The sequence below is a fragment of the Coregonus clupeaformis genome, chromosome 39 (assembly GCF_020615455.1).
Source record: "Coregonus clupeaformis isolate EN_2021a chromosome 39, ASM2061545v1, whole genome shotgun sequence".
Taxonomy (NCBI): Eukaryota; Metazoa; Chordata; class Actinopteri; order Salmoniformes; family Salmonidae; genus Coregonus; species Coregonus clupeaformis.
In genome coordinates, this window is record NC_059230.1 from 12,933,470 (window position 1) to 12,947,171 (window position 13,702).

General features: G+C 43.4%; 1 protein-coding gene across 10 annotated transcripts in view; it reads right to left on the reverse strand.

Annotated features, from left to right (window-relative positions):
* The window catches only part of LOC121554692 (adhesion G protein-coupled receptor L3), a 318,628-nt gene that overhangs the window by 22,485 nt on the left and 282,441 nt on the right, over window positions 1-13,702 (reverse strand). For all 10 annotated transcript variants that reach the window (XM_045211912.1, XM_041868385.2, XM_041868384.2 and 7 more), the window contains 3 exons: window positions 7,914-8,134; window positions 2,789-2,855; window positions 1,933-2,024 (listed from right to left, as the gene is read on the reverse strand). In XM_045211912.1, coding sequence (XP_045067847.1) covers window positions 1,933-2,024; window positions 2,789-2,855; window positions 7,914-8,134 — 380 coding nt within the window. The remainder of the gene's footprint in view (window positions 1-1,932; window positions 2,025-2,788; window positions 2,856-7,913; window positions 8,135-13,702) is intronic.

Sequence of the window (13,702 nt, forward strand, 5' to 3'; positions counted from 1 at the left end):
CAGAAGCAGTGAAAGGTGGCTAGAGATCATGCCTAGCATTACAGCCATAAAACACACTGATGCTACTAGAGTGTCTTCAAACTGGCGGACAGGGAGAAAACAGAAGATCTTTATCCATCAGTAGGAAGTAGGAATGGTAGACAGAGGCAGAAAAACTACTTTAGCCCGGCCACAAAATAAGTCTACCCTGACACCTGGTTGGACTAACATCCCTAAGTGAACCACAAAAATGTTGTGTCAACGTCTTGGCTTCTTGGCTTATTCCTTTCAGCTCTTAGAGGCGCAATGGCCTCACGGTGTCATTGTGAACTAATGTTGTGTTCCAAGACACCACCAACTCCACCTTCTTCCGAATGACTATTTCATCACTTAACGAACAGATACACTACATGACCAAACGTATGTGGACACCTGCTTGTCGAACATCTCATTCCAAAATCATGGGCATTAATATGGAGTTGGTCCCCCCTTTGCTGCTATAACAGTCTCCACTTTTCTGGGAAGGCTTTCCACTAGATGTTGGAACATTGCTGAGGGGACTTGCTTCCATACAGCCACCAGAACTCATTCTGTGTGGCCTACCACTTCACGGCTGAGCCGTTGTTGCTCCTAGACGTTTCCACTTCACAATAACAGCAATTTGAAGGGGTGTCCACATACTTTTGTATATCTAATGTACCACAATCATAGCTAGACATGAAATACAAAAATGATTCAAATTTAAATGAACGACCAAACCTTCAACATTCTATCCAATCTCACCATTGAGCCCGATTGTTATTGTGGTGATATCACAATAGGTGGTTAATTTGTTTTCACAAAGCACAGTGAGCATATTAAACACATTTATACTAATTAATTCATTGTCACTCATAAACTGCAATGCCAGTAAACTGTGGGCTTTATAATGTCATTCATAGTTCCATATCCTGAGTGGCAGGGTGCGCACGCACGGGCACGCACATGAGCACACACCCAGACGCACACACACACACACACATTTATGAATATTCATCCGTGTGTTAGCGGATGCCGACGGGCCAGGTTAATTCCACCAGATTGTCTCGTGGCCTTTTCCCTCGCCGACCAGTGTGCACTTCAGATAATGAAATACGCCTGCTGGAATACCTGTCCCATTTTAACCCTTGCCTCTCCTCCATGACACAACCTTTGGTGATAATGAGTTATGAACCTGGAGGGCTGCACTTCCTGCATCTCCGCATTGGCCATTCTCACCCTTCAGAATTGTTTGAGAGGTTCACAAATAAAACGGAAGAAGTTATTCTAAGCAGCGACACGTTATATAACAACATAGCTTCCATCTCAAAGTCTAGGTTTATTATGACGTACATAACATCAATTGTTCATTATCATTTGGTTGTTTTGGCAGATTTTATGCAAAAGTGACTTACAGTTAACATATGTTCAGTATATGTGGCCCATGCGGGGATCGAACCCACAACCCAAGGGGTGTATTCATCCCACTGATTCTGTTGCAAAATGGTTCCTAAACGGAAGCAAACGGAACGAAGCAGGGAGGGACCTATCTCAATATGTCCAATAGAAACTATTGTTTTAGTTTCAAAACGGAACGTTGAATCAACCCCTGTTGTTACCAGCACCATGCTCTAACACAGGGTTTCCCAGACTCGGTCCCCCCCTGGGTGCACATTTTGGTTTTTGCCCTAGGTCTACTACACAGCTGATTCAAATAACCAACTCAACATCAATCTTTGATGATTTGAATCAGCTGTGTAGTGCTAGGGGGGAAAACTAAACGTTCACCAAGGGGGGGCCCCAGGACAGAGTTTGGGAAACCCTGCTCTAACACACTGAGCCATCGGAACCTGGTCTGCCATACCAATGTACTAATTTCCATGTACTAGTGTCATGTCTGGAAGGTCTCAATGCCTGAAAGGACGAGTGACTTACTTGATGTTGTCGAGGCAACCCGAGTCGGGTTTGAGGATGGCGGTGTGGTGGAACATCTTGTACAGCGCGATGCCTAGGAATATTACGTTGAGCTGGGAGAGATGGATGAAAGAGAGGAGGTGGATGAAAGAAAGAAGAGAGCACAGCTGAAATGGAGTATGTGTGTTGTTGATGCTTTCATTCATTTTTAAAAATCGGGGGAGACATCGTTACAGTTAAGTTGAGTATGTAGTGTCGAAACAAAATGTGGTTTCCCACTTTGCCAAGTAGAGCACAAAATGATATGAAAATTGTATTACAGTATAACTACCACATATAGAAGTATAGTGCCATGTTGTACTTGACAATAAAGTTGAACTTGAACTAGTTGGGCCCTGATCAATGCAATGGCTGGAGTCTGTCCTAAATGAATTCACTAAACATGCAGTTAACCAGAGGAAGCAAACTAAATTTGGGACTGATATATTTACAACTGTTTGCAGTTCTCCAAACTGCACTTATCAGGACTGAAATAATGTCAAACAAAACAACACATATAGGTAGAAATACCATATGGAGCATCAGAATTCTTGCTGTTATAATTTCTTAAGCCTCAAACATGAATCAGCTAAAATGTCATTGTGGACCAGCGGTAAAGATATCTCAAGATGGTATTGCCCCCAAAAAATTACACAAATTTGAAAGCTAACTCATACTACACTGTGCTGGGGAAGTAACATTCAGCTAATTGAGCCACCGTCTGAATCAGTTAGTCGGTTTCGCATGTTAAGCTCTCTCTTGACCATTTAAGCGGTGCCCTGAGGTGCTAAGTAAGGTTAATGAGATAGTATGCTAGTGGGGAAGTAGGGACGCTTACCATAATTATCAAGGTTGCCGGTCCTATGAAGCTCCAAATGAAGTAGGTGTCCAGTCGAAGCCAGCACCTGGAGGAGCGGAACAAGACATAAGAGAGAGAGGAAGAGAGAGAGAGAAAGGACGAGAGGAGAGAAAAGAGGGAGAGGGAGATGGAGATGGAGAGAGAGAGAGACGCACAGGACATACATCAACATGGAGGCTGGAGTGACACCGAGAAATGAGCACTTCAAACACAGTGCCGCAAGGGAGTAGGTGAGTTATGACCGTTACATGAGGGTTTGGAGGGAGGATATGGGGGGTTTCAGTGTCATACCTTCTTATAGGCTGTGATGGTCACAACAGAGTCATCAAAGGACAGAGTTACAAAAATTTAATGTGGCTCCGGGGTGAAGTTTCCCCTAAGTAGCCTAGCAGTTAAGAGCGTTGGGCCAGTAACCGAAAGTTTACTGGTTCGAATCCCAGCGCCGACTAGGTGAAAAATCTGTCGATGTGCCCTTGAGAAAGGCACTTAATCCTAATTGCTCCTGTAAATTGCTCTGGATAAGTGTCTGCTAAATGACTAAAATATATTTTAGATTTGTACCCAATCCTAACCTTAACCATTAGTGGAGAAAAAGCTCAACTACCTCAGGATCAGCGTCAACTTCACCATACTTCTCTAATATGATCCTGTGTGCAGCTGGTATGTTCATTAGGTTAGAGGTTAATTCCATATCAGGAATAGAATAGTACCACAGAAATACAATTGATGCTTCGAAACGTTTGCACAGAAAATAATAGGCAATTCTGAACTTCTTAATTGAATTCCATCCCCTTAATTGAATTCGATCCCCAACTCAACCCCTGATTTGACTGACTTTAAATGGAATGGACCTCAACCATACACACACTAATACAATTTTCACACTATTGTGCCGACCCAAACCATACTTTGCTGGCTCAGATATATTTTCTTTTCACATTAAAATGGATGTCTTACCAGGCCAGCTCAGTACAACTTGGCTCAGCTCGGCAGTGTGAAAAGTGCCATAGAGACTTAGATGAACTATCCAGCCTCATCATGTTAACCAATGAACCACCCTCACTCTGACATTACCATATTAACTATGCAACACCGTGTGCTTGCTTGACTTCTCCATGGCAGTTACTGTACGCTAGTTGGTTGATCGAAAGCTACGGGTCCAGATATGAGACAGCATGGGAGCAGATATGGGATGAAGGTGATACTGGGAAGTCGAATGACAAAAATGAAGTTGATTCATGACATTCCGGCTAAATTATTAATAGTTTAATCTCCGCCGCTGCTAGATAGACCTCCATTTTTGGCCATCGGAAATTACAGTTTCCTACTCTGTTGTCATTTGGATGACAAAGAGGCAAAATGGAAGAGGCAGCGAATTAGCCGTAATTCAATAACATTTTAAGGCAGATTGATGTGTGAAGAGGAATGCGCACTTAGCTTCGGACAGCACAGGCCATACTCGAACACTGGGAGGAAACCCGACAATGCAACTCAATATTTAATTTTAACTTGTCACCTCATATCCCGGACTACGATAGTGAGTGTTCAAAAAGACATTAAGTCCTGAAAAGAGATTAATTTTTCTTACATTCATTTCATGAACATTTTCACACAGGATGGCCCTAATGGAATTTTTCCCAGCGTTTCAACTGTATAAAGTGTTGGTAGTGTTATTTGACTTGCAGTGAAAAGCTCAAAAGCCTTGGCCGAGTTTTTGCTAATACTTCACACACCAACATTCTCTAGCACAGACCGATGCTTTGATAAAAGTCAAAGAATATAGCCAGAATATACAGAGACAGAAAACAATGCATGCATCCCAAATGGCACCCTATGAGCCCTATGGGTCCTGGTCAAAAGCAGTGCACTATATAGGGAATATAGCTCTTATCAAGAGATAAGAGATGCTGTAAACACACACACACACACACAACCATCAAATGTTTCCTAAGTAGTCATTATAAATTCTGCTGAAAGCGCAATTATTTTTGTATTTTGTCAGATCACAGAAAAGCAGATTTATTTAAAAGGCAATGGCTGTCATTTCTGGTGAGTGCGTGAGCCAGCAAGCCTCTCTGCCTCCTCTCCTCTCCAGTCATGTCAGAGTTCTGTTTTGCCTTTTGAGCCTATCTATTTTTGCTTGTGTCGTTCTGACGCTGCATTGGTGGCAACCTCCTCAGAATCCTTTTGGAATAGAAACCCGGGTCCTCTGATCCCCGCTAAGACAGTGTAGCGTTTTCTCTCCCAACGTCTAGTGTTGGGTATTCATGTCGGTGACATTGATTCACAGCAACTTGACACATTAGTTTAGCTCAAAGAGACACTTTGGAGAGAGGGGAGAGAAACGCGCTACCGAGACGAGAGAACTTTAAGAGACTTTAAGTCACGCGTGAGGACTTCTCTCTCATGAAGGGCTCCAGGTACGCCAAGGTGTCTACATGCAGTTTGTCTGTTGCAAAATGGAGAGAGAGAGGCCCTTAAATATTTAAACTGTCATTATTAATGTCAGATAAATGATCAAGTAAAGGATTTATGGTGAAATGTGAGCTTTGTGCCTTTTTGGTAAGGCATTATTGCAATGTCATTTGTGAATATGAAGTGAGTTCATCTTCTTATGGTATATCATTTACAGTAGAATAGTAAAAACCCAAACCTTGTGCTGTTTTATGAATAAATGCACTTTCCATACACAGATATTGTCTATAGCAACGAACACAATCTAACAATATAGTCAAAGAACACACTGGCAATGAATGTTGAGTATCCTAGATTGTTCATTTAGATTTTCAGTAAACAGTTGATGATAACGGATTGTGGAATCAATTGGAACAAAAGCCAGCATTCAAGTAGCTACTCAAGAAACAGAAACACATACTTATAACACATCTATTGTTCTGTGTAAACTCCTGACCAAAATAACCCCCAGAACAGCCTAAATGGGACTACACAAAGCAATGCGTTCTCATTAACTTGAGAACTCCCGAGTGGCGCAGCGGTCTAAGGCACTGCATCTCAGTGCTAGAGGCGTCACTACATACCCTGGTTCGTTTCCAGGCTGTATCACAACCGGCCGTGATTGGGAGTCCCATAGGGCGGCACACAATTGGCCCAGCATCGTCCGGGTTAGGGTTTGGCCGGGGTAGGCCGTCATTGTAAAATCTAAATGGCCATTTATAATTTTATTCAGGCGGAATATGGAGCGGTGCGACACTCAAACCCCTTCCCCACCTAGCTGAGCATGTCACGCCCTGTCCCTTCCCCAATCCCTCACGGCTGCATGTAATTGGTCCACCAGTGGCTCGGCTTCAATTATTCACATGATGCTGTGTCGGCAGGCAGTGGCAGCTATCGCCTCTATCCATCACCAATAACTATGGCTCCTGCAACCTGCAAATGCACTGTCTAATATTTGTGGTGTGTGTGTACCTGGTGTATGTGTGTGTGTGTATGTGGTGTGTATGTGTATGATGAACATCTCATGAGCAAACTGCTTATGCTGGTTCATATTATTTTCTAGATTGGCTACAGATTTAGTGAAAGAGGAACGGTGTCACTGTGTTATTGTTAGGAAGGCTGGTTTATAAATCAAATAATTTATTGAGTATCTTCTGCAGGGAAACATAAGAACCTATGAAGACTACGGTCTCGCCGTCTCCATTTCTCGCTCCGTCTCCATCTAGCGCTTTCTTTCCTCTCTCCATCTATTGCTCCCTCAGTCAATTGGAAGTTATGTGAATGCTAAAGACGCTAACCACAATGGCTTGACATTCACACGGCTATGGCTAGCGTTTGAGCTTGCATTTTCCACTGTTAAACATTTTGTCAAGTCAGCAGAAGTTCTGTTTTAGAATAACCGCTCAGGTCCATTAAGGAGTGATGAGGAGCATTAGTTATTGCAGCAACGCTAAATATATATCTTTAAAGGCTAACGACCACCACAAACTGTTTTTATTCAATAAAATGAGTCAGCCGAATCAGTGTGGCTGTGTGAATATGAGAATTAAACTGACTAACTAAATGTGCAAATCAAATGTAGTGTTAGGACAGGAGTTTTCCTTGTCTAGGTGACGTGATGAGGAACAACTCTGTGCCCTTGTTATAGTCTACAAGATGTTTATATTTCAGGTCACATGTTCAGGAAACCCCCTATCATGGGATCATCTGGGTCCGTATTCATAGTGTCTCAGAGTAGGAGTGCTGATCAATCAATCAACCAAATGTATTTATAAAGTATTTTTACATCAGCAGATCTCACAAAGTGCTTATACAGAAACCCAGCCTAAAACCCCAAAGAGAAAGCAACGCAGATGTAGAAGGGGGGGAGTCCTGATCCTACATCAGCACTCCTACTCTGAGACATTATGAATACAGGCCCTAATCTAAAACTGAAGAAGAACTTCCAAAAAACCAAACAGAATGGCACAGCAGAATGGCACTATGTCTCAACAGCCGTTAAACAAACAAACACCCAGAACAGCCATACTGAACACATCACAACCATATTGAATAGTTCAGATATGGCCAACAGCCTGGCATTGTGTATCATAAGATGGTGCTGGTCGTACGGATGATGACTTCTTTGAACAAGCAATTATTTAAAAAAACCTTTTTTGAATACAATAAGTTAAGATGTTATTATAATATATGCCATTTAGCAGACAGTTTTATTGATTTCTTATATGGGTGGCGCCAGCAGGAATCGAACCCACAATCCTTGGCATTGCAAGAGCCATGCTCTACCAACTGAGCCACACAGGACCATATGGGCTATGCAACCAGCAGCCTTGTCTCCAAGTAAGAGCTTGTCTAGAAGTGTTTCCCAAACTGGTCCTGAGGACACCCTGTCGTTTCACATATTTGTTCAATTAGAATCCAAGCACACCAGATTCGACAAATCAAGGGCTTGCTGATTGGTTGACATTTGAATCAGGTGTGCCAGTACTGGACAATATAAAATAGAGGAACACACGGTGCTTGCGTAGAGGTTTGAGTAACACTGCTTTAGAATCTAGACCTTAGAAGTGAATGGGTTAATGGAGGGCATGACATGGTCCTAACGACAGGGTTCCTACAGCGAGGTTCTAACGATGGGGTAAATACTCACACTCGATCCGTGCCGTAGCTCCGGTAGTCCACGGCGGCCGACACAGCCACAATGAGCGCGGGCACGCCGTAGCCCACCAGGTAGAAGTAGCGTTTGCGCGAGTGCTCGCTCTCAAACACCTCCACCAGCATAATGTAGAGCTGCACGCCCTCCAGGAACATCCAGGTGAAGGCAGCCAGGAAGAAGAAGTGGAGCAGGGCGGCGAACACAGCACAGGCAATCTGAGGAGGGGAGGGGAGACAGTACAGGTCACAGATCAATGTGTTTGGCTTAAAGACTGACAGAATACGTGTCGATGTGCAGAAAAAATTCCAAGAACAATATGGAGGACAGGTGTTACTCTCTCATGATTATATTCATATTGTTAAAACATTTCCTTGAATTTTATTTTCTATTATTAAAAAGCCCTTTAGTGCCGAAATGTCAGTCTCATGCATTTGACAAGGTAATAGAACATAGATAAACAAGGACAGGATAGCCAACACTGCGCATGCACACACACACACACACACACACACACACACACACACAGTGTACTTGCAACGACTGTAATTGATCAGATTATTGGAGCAATTGGTCAGACGCGAGGTACTTTGTTGAACGGTCATTGAAATTGGTTTCAATTAAATTACTTTCAGGTTCAGTGGCCATCACTGCAATAAGGAGAGAGTGATCTTTAAATTGCCCAGTGAATCAAGACCATCACATCTTATGATAGGGAAGAGTAGAGGGCAAAAGCACATTCTGAAAACGTTCATCTGTTGAGTACGGTCCACATTCATGAGAGCAGGTGTGTGTGTGTATTTCTGTGCCTGTCAATGTACTAATTGTGGAACATACTTTCCATTGCATCCCTCACACACACACACACACACACACACACACACACACACACACACACTTTCACTCCTCTAACTCCTCTCACCCCCCTCCCTACTGCACCCTGTTGATAATGACGGTGCCCTGAGTGCAGAGCTCTACCAGGTACCTACTACAGCTCAGCTCTTTACAACCCAGCTGCAGCCATTAAAAACAGTGGGGGGGGGGGGCATATTGATCGCCTAATCCAGATTATCCGCAGCGTTTAGAGATCAGTCTACTGCTCTACATCGTGACGGGAGGTTTAGTGCAGAGGCAGGTAGTGGAAAGGGGGGAAAGGGAGTGGGTGAGGGGGAGCGTGTTGTGTGTGTGTGTGGTCATTTGATAGAAACATAGGAGCTTGAGCTGTGTCAGGTGAAGTAACAGGGTGGAACTGGGAGAACCAGGGGGACTGGGGGGAACTTGCTGAAGGAATATTTGTGAGAGATGCTGAGAAAACACTAGAAGAGAGCAAAGTCAGTGTTGGCTATAGGTATCCCATGGTGTTAATTATCATTGTGTTTGTGTGTGTATATATATATATATATATATATATATATATATATATATATATATATATATATGACACACACAGACAAATATACAGTGCATTCGGAAACTATTACAGCCTCGAGTCTTCTTGGGTATGACGCTACAAGCTTGGCACACCTGTATTTGGGGAGTTTCTCCCATTCTTCTCTGCAGATCCCCTCAAGCGCTGTCAGGTTGGATGGGGAGCGTCGCTGCACAGACATTTTCAGGTCTCTCCAGAGATGTTCAATCATGTTTAATTCCGGGCTCTGGCAGGGCCACTCACGGACATTCAGAGACTTGTCCCAAAGCCAATCCTGCATTGTCTTGGCTGTGTGCTTAGGGTCGTTGTCCTGTTGGAAGGTGAACCTTCACCCCAGTCTGAGGTCCTGAGCGCTCTAGAGCAGGTTTTCATCAAGGTTCTCTATGTACATCGCTCCGTTCATCTTTCCCTCGATCCTGACTAGTCTCCCAGTCCCTGCCGCTGAAAAACATCCCCTCAGCATGATGCTGCCACCACCATGCTTCACCGTAGGGATGGTGACAGGTTTCCTCTAGAAGTGACGCTTGGCATTCAGGCCTAAGACTTCAATCTTGGTTTCATCAGACCAGAGAATCTTGTTTCTCATGGTCTGAGAGTCTTTAGGTGCCTTTTGACAAACTCCAAGCGGTATTTCATGTGCCTTTTACTGAGGAGTGGCTTCCGTCTGGCCACTCTACCATATAGGCCTGATTGGTGGAGTGCTGCAGAGATGGTTGTCCTTCTGGAAGGTTCTCCCATCTCCACAGAGGAACTCTGGAGCTCTGTCAGAGTGACCATCGGGTTCTTGGTCACCTCCCTGACCAAGGCCCTTCTCCCCCAATTGCTCAGTTTGGCAGGGCGGCCAGCTCTAGGAAGAGTCTTGGTGGTTCCAAACTTTTCCATTTAAGAATGATGGAGGCCACTGTGTTCTTGGGGACCTTCAATGCTGCAGAAATGTTTTGGCACCCTTCCCAAGGTCTGTGCCTCGACACAATCCTGTCTCGGAGCTCTACGGACAATTCCTTCGACCTCATGGCTTGGTTTTTGCTCTGACATGCACTGTCAACAGTGAGACTTATATAGACAGGTGTGTGCTTTCCAAATCATGTCCAATCAATTGAATTTACCACAGGTGGACTCCAATCAAGTTGTAGGAACATCTCAATGATGATCAATGGAAACAGGATGCATCTGAGCTCAATTTTGAGTCTCATAGCAAAGGTTCTGAATACTTATGTAAATAAGGTATGTCTGCTTTTTTTTATAGATTTGCTACAATTTCTAAAAACCTGCTTTTGCTTTGTCATTACGGGGTATTGTGTGTAGATTGATGAGGATTATTATTATTTTTAATCCATTTTAGAATAAGGCTGTAAAATAACAAAATGTGGAAAAAGTCAAGGGGTCTGAATACTTTCCGAATACAGTACCAGTCAAAAGTTTGGACACACCTACTCATTCCAGGGTATTTCTTAAATTTTATTATTTTCTACAATGAGAATAATAGTGAAAACATCAAAACTATGAAATAACACATATGGAATCATGTAGTAACCAAAAAAGTGTTAAACAAATCAAAATATATTTTATATTTGAGATTCTTCAAATAGCCACCCTTTTCCTTCATGACAGCTTTGCACACTTATGACATTCTCTCAACCAGCTTCATGAGGTAATCACTTGGAATGCATTAAAATTAACAGGTGTGCCTTCTTAAAAAATAATTTGTGGAATTTATTTCCTTCTTAATGCATTTGAGCCAATCAGTTGTGTTGTGACAAGGTAGGGGCGGTATACCGAAGATAGCCCTATTTGGTAAAAGACCAAGTCCATATTATGGCAAGAACAGCTCAAATAAGCAACGAGAAACGATAGTACATCATTACTTTATGACATGAAGGTCAATCAATAAGGAACATGTCAAGAACTTTGAAAGATTCTTCAAGTGCAGTCGCAAAAACCATCAAGCACTATGATGAAACTGGCTCTCATGAGGACCGCCACAGGAATGGAAGACCCAGAGTTACCTCTGCTGCAGAGGATAAGTTCATTAGAGTTACCAGCCTCAGAAATTGCAGCCCAAATAAATGCTTCACAGAGTTCAAGTAACAGACACATCTCAACATCAACTGTTCAGAGGGGACTGTGTGAATCAGGCCTTCATGGTCGAATTGCTGCAAATAAACCACTACTAAAGGACACCAACAAGAAGAAGAGAACTGCTTGGGCCAAGAAACACGAGCAATGGACATTAGACCGGTGGAAAGGTGTCCTTTGGTCTCGAGTCCAAATTTCAGATTTTCGGTTCCAACCGCCGTGTCTTTGTGAGACGCGGTGTGGGTGAACTGATGATCTCTGCATGTGTAGTTCCCACCGTAAAGCATGGAGGAGGAGGTGTTATGGTGTGGGGGTGCTTTGCTGGTGACACAGTCTGTGATTTATTTAGAATTCAAGGCACACTTAACCAGCATGGCAACCACAGCATTCCTCAGCGAAATGCCATCCGATCTGGTTTGGGCTTATTGGGACTATAATTTGTTTTCAACAAGACAATGACCCAACACACCTCCAGTTTAAGGGCTATTTTACCAAGAAGGAGAGTGATGGAGTGCTGCATCAGATGACCTGATCTCAACAATTCCCCGACCTCAACCCAACTGAGATGGTTTGGGATGAGTTGGACCGCAGAGTGAAGAAGAATCAGCCAACAAGTGCTCAGCATATGTGGGAACACCTTCAAGACGGTTGGAAAAGCATTCCAGGTGAAGCTGGTTGAGAGAACTACAAGAGTGTGCACAGCTGTCATCAAGGCAAAGGGTGGCTATTTGAAGAACCTCAAATATAAAATATATTTTGAATTGTTTAACACTTTTTTGGTTACTACATGATTCCCTATGTGTTATTTCATAGTTTTGATGTCTTCACTATTATGTTACAATGTAGAACATAGTAAAAATAAAGAAAACCCTTGAATGAGTAGGTGTTCTAAAACTTTTGACCGATAGTGTGTGTATACAGTGGGGAGAACAAGTATTTGATACACTGCCGATTTTGCAGGTTTTCCTACTTACAAAGCATGTAGAGGTCTGTACTTTTTATCATAGGTACACTTCAACTGTGAGAGACGGAATCTAAAACAAAAATCACATTGTATGATTTTTAAGTAATTAATTTGCATTTTATTGCATGACATAAGTATTTGATACATCAGAAAAGCAGAACTTAATATTTGGTACAGAAACCTTTGTTTGCAATTACAGAGATCATACGTTTCCTGTAAGTCTTGACCAGGTTTGCACACACTGCAGCAGGGATTTTGGCCCACTCCTCCATACAGACCTTCTCCAGATCCTTCAGGTTTCGGGGCTGTCGCTGGCCAATACAGACTTTCAGCTCCCTCCAAAGATTTTCTATTGGGTTCAGGTCTGGAGACTGGCTAGGTCACTCCAGGACCTTGAGATGCTTCTTACGGAGCCACTCCTTAGTTGCCCTGGCTGTGTGTTTCGGGTCGTTGTCATGCTGGAAGACCCAGCCACGACCCATCTTCAATGCTCTTACTGAGGGAAGGAGGTTGTTGGCCAAGATCTCGCGATACATGGCCCCATCCATCCTCCCCTCAATACGGTGCAGTCGTCCTGTCCCCTTTGCATAAAAGCATCCCCAAATAATTATATTTCCACCTCCATGCTTCACGGTTGGGATGGTGTTCTTGGGGTTGTACTCATCCTTCTTCTTCCTCCAAACATGGCGAGTGGAGTTTAGACCAAAAAGCTCTATTTTTGTCTCATCAGACCACATGACCTTCTCCCATTCCTCCTCTGGATCATCCAGATGGTCATTGGCAAACTTCAGATGGGCCTGGACATGCGCTGGATTGAGCAGGACCTTGCGTGCGCTGAAGGATTTTAATCCATGACGGCGTAGTGTGTTACTAATGGTTTTCTTTGAGACTGTGGTCCCAGCTCTCTTCAGATCATTGACCAGGTCCTGCCGTGTAGTTCTGGGCTGATCCCTCACCTTCCTCATGATCATTGATGCCCCACGAGGTGAGATCTTGCATGGAGCCCCAGACCGAGGGTGATTGACCGTCATCTTGAACTTATTCCATTTTCTAATAATTGCGCCAACAGTTGTTGCCTTCTCACCAAGCTGCTTGCCTATTGTCCTGTAGCCCATCCCAGCCTTGTGCAGGTCTACAATTTTATCCCTGATGTCCTTACACAGCTCTCTGGTCTTGGCCATTGTAGAGAGGTTGGAGTCTGTTTGATTGAGTGTGTGGACAGGTGTCTTTTATACAGGTAACGAGTTCAAACAGGTGCAGTTAATACAGTTAATGAGTGGAGAACAGGAGGGCTTCTTAAAGAAAAACTAACAGGTC